Raw genomic sequence first — 9030 nt, 5'->3', positions numbered from 1 at the left:
TTCCTGTTTTCGTGTTGCCCTGTTTACTTGGCCACTGGCCCAGAAGATACCAGCACTCCAGGTGCTGGATACTCCCTTACTAGTTTTTCACAAACGTATCTAGTACAGTACTTTGAAGAAATGTGCAAACAAGGCCTCTGGCCTTGAGCTGGGCTTCACAGAGATGTCTACATTTTTAAGATAAGTTACAATTGGGCTCCATGGTAACAGCTGGCAGGGGGAGGAAAGAAAGGGGAGAAGCAGCTCTCCCCTTCTCAGGTGTTGTCCTTGAAGAGTTATCTTGCCCAGAACAGTGAAAGAAAGAACTGCTTTTATGTGAACTTCTGCAGACTGTGAACTTCTGAGCCCCTCCCCTTAGACAATGGGTATAAAATTCTGAAACTCCCTGAACTCGGGATTCAGGGGATTAATTGACTACAGCAAAGTCTGTGCCCTCTAAACCTGGCTGCAGCCAAATAAAACTGTTTCCTGCTATCTTCTGTGCCTTGCTTTCTTTGTCCCTACAACACTACTTTTATGCAGATAAGGGAATTCTTGAGAATGCCCCCTCTCTGCACTTCGGTGGTTGCAGTGGTGGGGAGTAGGAAGGGAAACAAGAAGGCAGAAGGCCAGTAAGATCTTAGTCCTATTTTAATTGAAAGTACCCAGAATGCCAAAGCCCCAGATTTTAAGGTATCATTTTTATTTAAACCCCAACAACAGCAAGACTAGAAATGACTTCAATACCAAATTTTATGAGACTCTAAGTAAATGATGCAGCTGTGTAAAAGAAAAATGAGACAAGCTTTTTTTCTTTTCTTGGAGGGGGGGTTACAGATATAGACAGATATCCAATTTGTTAGGTGTGTAAAGATACAGCTTACACATCCTCTGTGTAAAATGGGAAATTCATTTAAAATATGCACATTTGCCTTTGTGTTCATAGAATATCTCTGGAAGATCATGCTAAACTGTTAACACTGCTGCAGAAGAGGTGAACTTTTTCCACAACGAATACTTTTTGAATTTTGAAACATGAAACTGATTTCACAAAACACACATACACACCCGAAGGCTAAGCTTGCCGGAAGAACAAGCTCCAAGTTTGACGATAAAAAGAGAAATGGGGGTTCAACTTCAGAAGTAATCACCTTGTTAAGACCTTGGTGGTTCAGATAGTCCCTTTGTAACACAAGTCTGAAGACTGTCACAACATCCCCACCCCCAGTTTTCCTCCCGTTTGTTTCTGAAATTAACGATGCTTCGGAAAGAATTTAGTCACAGAATTGCTATTAAACTTGTCCCTGTCTCCAAAACACTACATTTGCTTTCCCTGTTACAGCTTTGTGTGGGTGATGTCACCCAGATAACAGTTTACCATAAATAAAACTTAATGTCTAAGTGCTCTATGGCTATAAAGCTGTAGAAGTACTAAGTTTTAATGTAATTACTGATAACTCCTACAGTCTCAGTTTTGAGAGGAACACCCACCCAGGGAACACACTTTGCCTCCCCAACCCGCCTTCACCTTCTGCTCCACTCCACCCCTCCGCCTCTATCTGCCCCGCCCAGAGCTTGGCGGGAGGTTTTCTCACGTGACCGCTGCGCGTAAGTGCGGAAGCCGCACTGCAGCAACACAATCGAAGACATGATAGAGTCTACTCTTTACTCCCATCTCTATGATCCTCTTTGTGACCAATCGAACAACACGGGAGTCCCAGAGTTCCGTGCCAATAGTCCTCCAAGCCGAAAGAGGGCGGTGCAAAAGCTGACGTTCTCACTACAGGCGCGAGGCGCTCTTTCTCCAAGTATTGAGGGAGCGTGGGAGCTCAGGCGCATGCGCACTCGGTGGTACGCGCTAGCGAGAGGGAAGACACGACCCGGCTAGAGCTCCGGAGAGCGCGCGTGCGCCTTGGTGAGCTTCTCGCTGTCTGGGCCGCAGTGTGGGAGCCGGTGTCTGACCACCGTGCGGTCCGCAGGGATGTTCCGAAAGGCCCGGCGGGTGAACGTGCGCAAGCGGAACGATTCGGAGGAGGAGGAGCGGGAGCGCGATGAGGAGCAGGAGCCGCCGCCGTTGCTGCCGCCGCCAGCCACTGGCGAAGAGCCGGGCCCTGGCGGCGGCGAAAGGGCCCCCGGGGGGGAGTCGATGCTGAGCCCGGGGCTGCCACCGCCCTCCGCGCTGACCCCGAGCCTCGGGGCTGAGGCGGGGGGCGGCTTCCCCGGCGGCGCGGAGCCCGGCAACGGGCTGAAGCCGCGCAAGAGGCCTCGCGAGAACAAAGAGGTGCCCCGGGCCAGCCTACTCAGCTTCCAGGACGAGGAGGAAGGTAACCGTCGCGCCTCGGGCACCCAGACCTTCGCACCCCGACCCCCAGGCCCCCACCCCAGTGCGCGCCGTCCCGGGATGCCGAGCTCCCGCACCCCAGAACAGAGCCCCTTTCCTCCCGACCGCCTGCGAATCTTCCCCCGCCTCCGGCCTTGTGCTCGGGCAGGGGGACGCGTTCCCGCGTTGCCAGCAGCCTTTTCTCTTCTGCCTGCTCCTGCTTGTTCGCCCTGCGTTTCCCACTCCCAGGGGGAAGGAACTCTGATCTGTCGTCGGAGTCTTTTAAGTGGGAATCCGTGCTCCCTGTCCTGTCGCTTCTCCCGGGTGTTTCAGAGAGAACTTGATTTGATTGAGCTCCTCAGTAGATTGCTCTTGGCACGCTCTCTGAGCCCTCTGCAGGCCACTGTGCCCACGTCTCGCCGGTGCTCTGGTCCCAAGCATCTTTGAACAGGAAGGCTGGGTTTTGAAAAGGAGTACTAGGTCTGGAACAGAAGTCCACAGTCGCAGCTCTGGTTCTAAGTAGCAGAAGTCTGCTTTCGCCTTGGATTTTGGAACAGTGAAGAGACGGTGTAAAAGTAAACATGCAGTTTCTAAAGTCTCCCGTGAGATATCAGGCTGCAGTGGATTTAGATTTCTGAACCTAAATGAGCCTTAAAAAAATTTTTTTTAATTGTTGTTAACTTCCCACCCAGTTGAGTGTTTATGACTTAATTCTGTGTTATGAGAAATGACATTAAGATTCAAATATTGATTCAAATGCTTTCATGTTTCTAGTAAGGTAGGCAGTTTATCTTTGCATTTCTGTTATTTTGTTTGAGAGGAGTGCAGGCCAGTTTCTGTCTTTGATGATACATAGACTATTTGGTAGCTTTGTGCTTGACCTAAAAATTGAAAAAAATTGAAAAAAAATGACTAAAACTTATTTTTGCAAAGTAATTTGCTTTTAGCTTAGTCTTCAACTGTCTGTTTATGATGGATGTGGAGTTAACTCAGACTTGACAGCACCTTTTGATTTTGGATATAAAATTGTTTCAGGTTTGAAAATTATTTGAGACTTTCTGAGTGATTTTTTTTTTCCTCCTGAAGTAGATGATTTAAGGAAAGTAATAATAAATACATTTTTGTGAAGTTACTTCTGTTATGCCTTAAAAGTCTCAAGATTTCATTACTCTAGATGAATTTGGGAAGTTGATCTCAGTTTTTGATAGATACTTGAAATAATTTCAAATTTTATAATGATTATATTTGGGAGTATACACTTGGAAGAACTTGAACAGCACATGTGATTGTGGGAAAGAAGGAAAATATTTTCTGAAAGTAGTTGGTATAGATCTTATTTAATTTCTTTTTTTTAAGAAAATGAAGAAGTTTTTAAAGTGAAGAAATCAAGTTACAGCAAAAAGATAGTAAAATTGCTCAAGAAAGAATATAAAGAAGATCTTGAAAAGTCCAAGATTAAGACAGAACTCAACTCATCAGCAGACAGTAAGTACCAAATAGTATTCTTTTGAAGTGACAAATAGACAACTCTTCTTCTGTGATTTGTGACATATTGTGAACTCATTTCTTTCACTCGGTCATTCTCAAGTGTCCATTTTGAATAGCAATGCAGTTCTGTTGTTTAATTCTCACACAGTTGGTTATGTAAATGCATTTTTTAAACAGATAGATTGTTGCTACTGGAATGTTTCTTTTGAAATAATTAAATCTTTCAGTTTTCCTACTAGTGTTCAGGACACAGGTTTATTCTTGTTTAAGGAGTACTGTACAAATCCCTCTACTAGTATTTTATGGAGACAAGTTGTCAACATTTTTGGTGCTATTTCTGTACTGGGTTTAATTCTTAGAGAATATTTAGGAATGCAGTAAGATTAGTGTTTATAATACCCTCCCTTAGCAGCCTTATCTGAACATGGGTGAAGAGTCCTCAGTGTGAGGCAGGTACATTGTACAGATAATGTCTTTTTAGTTTTAGGTGGACACAGTATCTTTATTTTACATTCATGTGGTGCTGAGGATCAAACCCAGTGCCTCATACATGCTAGGCAAGCACTCTACCACTGAGCCACAACCCCAGCCCCCAGATAATATCTTTTGTGTTCTTATTAAGTTTAACTCCCCTCCCCACTGTGACTACAGATGGAAGCTAAGACCTCATGCATGTAGGCATCACTGAGCTCACTCCTTACCCCTAAGCGTAAACATTCTTTAAGCCATTTTTTTTGTCTTTAGAAAAGTAGACTCATTATAATATGCTATGGTCTGAGTTATTCTCATACAAATGCTTTATATATATTTACAAATGCTTTATATATATTTATATATATTTTTGTAGAATTAAAGGTAGAATTATTATTTTCCAGGTTCTCATTGGTAGACTTCTTGGGGATAAGTATGCTTTTCTCTCAAATTTACAATCTAGTTGTGGCGACAACATCATGTAAATAAGACTTAGTGTTTAGCAAAATGTCCCAGTGAGTGGTCAGAGGCTAACTACATTTTTTTTTCCCCCAGAAGAGGGAGGACTGCTTCATAGAGAAGTGGGGCATGAAGCTAGATCTTTGATAATTAGAATTCCAAAAAATAGAAGAGGGAATGTATGGGGATATCAAGAATTAAAATGATTAGAACTGTTTATAAAAAAGCAAGTATTATCTGACAGGCAAAAGCAGGTGATTGGTAAAGGAAATAATTAAAAGGCTTAATGTGGAAAATACATTATTGACAGATTGTGAAGGATATTCACTAAGTAAGGTGTTTAGAAGTGCTGGGTTCCTTGGCACACCAAGATGGTGACATGATACATGCCTTTTGAAACCTTAACCTGGTATTGACATACAGCATGGATTGGCACGTGGTTGGAGACTGGAGACCTAAAGCAGTTTAAACTCAGAGGACAGCTTTGATCCATTAATAATGAGTTTAAAAATGTCAAAATGGAGACTTTTCCTGGCTAGGTTGGAAATAGTGGAAAGATGAAAAATATTTGCTATGAGTATGGAAGAAGAAATGGAAAGAAAGGATTATTTGAGAAACATTTCAAGGGAGAATTGATAGACATCGTACATGTTTTTGATGCTAAGTTTAAAAGAAGTAGTCAAATTTGATGTGCCAGGGTGGCTGAGAATAATTATGAATTACATATAGGAATGCGGAAGGCAGGTAGTAGGAGGAATATTTTTAGAGGAAGTGATTATTTTAGGAGTCTAGGAAATTGCCTCATTTTTCCTGGAGCTCTTGAGAAACAACTATACAATGAAATAGTGTAGGAAAGGTCCTGGCAAGTGGGAACTGAAAAAGGCCTTTTACCTATGGCTTTTGTTAGTAAATAAAACCATTCACACTTAAGTTAGAAATTGAAGTGAGTATGAGGTTTATGGGGCTCCTTTTGTGACTTCTTCCTGCCTTTTATCCTCATATAGTTCTGATATTTCACTCACCAAATATCTCAATATCCTCCCCCAAAGGTGGAGCCATTGTGTTATAGATATCATTGTTATTGCTGAAATGGTGGTCTTAGAGGCCCTTTTGTTAATCAAACTTTTTCTGCCTCTGGTCTTCCTTTATAGGCAAAGATGAATTAACTTTGAAATGAGTAATATTGACTCAACTTCCATTTTTGTGATTTTCCTAAAATAATGTTTTCTTTTTAACTTGAATTTGAGTAAAATTGACTAGTGAACAGCTGAAGTTGTAGATTTAGGTATAGTGCTTATTTGAAGTGATAATTAAAACTGAATGGAATTGACAAGGAGGCAGTATAAAGGAAAAGTTACTGAGGACCAAAGACTGCTGCTCTGTAATAAAGCATACATATCATGGAGAAGAAGATTTACCAGAGAGACCAAAGAAGAAAAAGAAGGAAATCTTGAAGCTGCTTGTCAGTGGTAAAAGAGAGGTTGGGAAATTGAGGACCAAGGAAAAGGGCTATTAACAAGATTGCTGAGTTTTTTTTTTCTGGGGGAAGGTTTTCTGGCCACTAGCCAAGCTTTGTGCCTACAAAAAGAAGGAACACCTTTTGCTAAATTGCTCAACCATACTATCAGAATTACCTGTGGCTGCAGTCATTGGATTATCTTAGAATGGAAGATATCAAAGCCCTTCATTTGCTAAGTCTAAGACTCTGAAAATTGTTGAGGAAGTGGAAGAGAGCAGAGAGAAGTAGAGGACAATAGCTAGAGGGACCAATTAAGTTAAGTAGAGGAGGAAAGAGAGCCTGACCAAGTTTACTGTGATGGGGATAGTTAATTGTGAGGGCAAATTTCCTGAAGTAGTAGTAAGTGAAACCAAAAGCACCAGTAGAATCTTGAACAAAGTTATTTTACATCTCTATAGATATGTCTAGATGGATCACAAGACCACTAACAAAACATCCATTTGTCACCATGCTTTACCCTTGTATTTGCTCAATCCCAAGCAAGTAACTCTGAACTCAGTAAAACATTGAATCTTTGAAATATGCCGAAATTATCCAAGCATATCTGATCAAGTAAACTTTTTGCGGTTTTATTTTCATTCTATGAAAAGCCATTGATGCCATGTGGGTTTAGAGTAGAAGGAAATAGGTAGTTTTTCTTACTCCATGTAACCAAACATCTGATAAAGTGAATTTTAAAGTCTTGTAGCTTCAGAATACGAAGTATATGGCTAATGAGATAGGTGGTAGGGAAGTTAAAAGAAGGATATTATCTCTGGGACTGTAAGTTAAGAGATTAGAATATGGCTTGAGAAGAAGGGAGAACTTTTGAAGCAGTTTTAGTGGGAGAACATGTTAGGGAAACAACAGAAGAACATTTTTCTGAATTAGAATAAACTTTTGCTTTACTCTTACATTATATTCGTTGTATCCATTGTGAGCATCGCTTCAGTGTAAAACGGCCTTGGGTTTTTTAATTTTACTTGGGATGGAAGATATAATAGGATTAGTTAGTTATAGATAAAGTAAACCCAGGACAGTTTACCTTAAAGCTGTGGTGGTGTCTGTTGGACCCAAGTGGAAGAAAAGCAGACTTGAAACAAGCCCATGAATGGACTGGAATTGAGAACCAAAGAGCCCTTTTTTCTGCTCCTCTGACAGAACGTGGCCACTCCATAGTTCCCGTCTTGGTTTATATATCATGATTCTTCTTAAAGCTACCTTGTCTCTGACTTGTCTCTGTCCCAGTTCCAGATTTCTAGAAAGAGAATCACTTGCCTCTGTTTTCAGTCATAGCTCATTCTTAAAACATTGAGTCATGGAAGTGGGGTCAGGCTAGCACAGTGTAAATGCAACTGTTAGGGGAATCTTTCCTCCTCAGTGATAGGTAACAAGTTCCAGGGAAACCTATCTGGTCTGAAAGAAAAGAGGTTTTTTGCGGGGGAAGGCAGGGGACAGAAAGTTGCCTTAAAGGAGTTTAGAGTGGAATATTGCCACACAAAATGAAATAATGCTTAAAAGAAATATAAGCAGTGATTTGTGGGAGTTCAGAGAAAGACAGTTTGATAAATTATTAAAATTTTGACTAAAATTACCTGAACTCTCAAAGAATCCCTGTGTGCTCTATATTATTTTCACCTAAGTATTCCTGTTGAGCCATTTTATATTCATGCATTAGTTTTGAGTTTTTAATAAACAATTGAAATATTCCAAGTTTTAGTGGATTGATCGATCCTTCAGTTGAATAAAATGTACCTACTTAATTTATGGATTATATTTTAATTACTTCAAATATTTAGATGAACAACCTCTGGACAAAACAGGGCATGTCAAAGACACAAACCCAGAAGATGGAGTTATCATCAGTGAGCATGGTGAAGATGAAATGGATATGGAGAGTGAGAAGGAAGAGGAAAAGCCAAAGGCTGGTGGAACATTCTCAAATGCTTTATCTTCTTTGAATGTTCTCCGTCCAGGTATGTACTTGAAAATGGTTGTCAGAACTAAACTAAGTTCTCATGAAGGGTCATCTTTAAAGATAGTTATTAAGGAAGGAAATTAGTTAAGTGACATGACAACTCTGAAGGTAGGGTGTTTACATTTGCAAATACAGAAAATGAGAGAACTAAAACTTGCCCAGTTTTCCCAAGTTTATTCTCAGGCAATTTTATTATTAAAGCAAATGGGTTTCAAATATTTGGGTAAAAAGTCCTAAAGTCTTTTTTCAGAATAATACTTCAATTCTTTCCAGAACTGCTATAAAAAGCAAAAATTGCTGTTAGTTTTATATTTTATATTTTTATATTTTTTTCTTTTTTAGTTTTCTATAGAAAATAGTTTTCAGATCCATGCATGACTAATCAGTTTTGGAATAAATGAGTGGTTTTTTAGCCAAATTTAAATTATGAAGAAGTACCACTTATTAATTTTTATAAAAATTTTTTAAAATGCTGAATAAAAATGAACTAAAAAGAATTAAAATCTTTTTTAAAAAAAAGAAATAACAATTTTTTTTTTTTTTTTTTAAATGCCTCTCTGTGGGTTGGGGATGTAACTCAGTAGAGTGCTTGCCTTGCGTGTACAAGGCCCTGGGTTCCATTCCCAGTACTGCAAAAAAAAAGGCCTATCCTGGGCTGGGGAAATGGTGATAAATGCCTAAATGTATCTCTAGTAGCTAGTGGCTACCTAATTGCTGTAGTCTTTATGGGAAGCTATTTGTCGATATGAATGCATTTCAAATGTTTCTTACCCTTGACCTTGTAATTCCCTATCTAGAAACTTATCTAGGAGGTGTTTTTATTGCAACATTATTTAC

At 40.1% G+C, this 9030-nt stretch overlaps 1 protein-coding gene across 1 annotated transcript in view; it reads left to right on the top strand.

Annotated features, from left to right (window-relative positions):
* The first annotated feature begins 1811 nt into the window (after nucleotides 1–1811).
* Paxbp1 (PAX3 and PAX7 binding protein 1) overlaps nucleotides 1812–9030 on the top strand; it is a 34331-nt gene continuing 27112 nt past the window's right edge. The window contains exons 1-3 of the mRNA XM_005323600.3: nucleotides 1812–2303; nucleotides 3656–3784; nucleotides 8015–8191. Coding sequence (XP_005323657.3) covers nucleotides 1961–2303; nucleotides 3656–3784; nucleotides 8015–8191 — 649 coding nt within the window. The 5' untranslated portion in view covers nucleotides 1812–1960. The remainder of the gene's footprint in view (nucleotides 2304–3655; nucleotides 3785–8014; nucleotides 8192–9030) is intronic.

Source organism: Ictidomys tridecemlineatus, chromosome 3, assembly GCF_052094955.1.
Source record: "Ictidomys tridecemlineatus isolate mIctTri1 chromosome 3, mIctTri1.hap1, whole genome shotgun sequence".
NCBI lineage: Eukaryota > Metazoa > Chordata > Mammalia > Rodentia > Sciuridae > Ictidomys > Ictidomys tridecemlineatus.
Note: the sequence above shows the minus strand (reverse complement) of the source record. Positions and strands in the feature narration are given on the sequence as shown.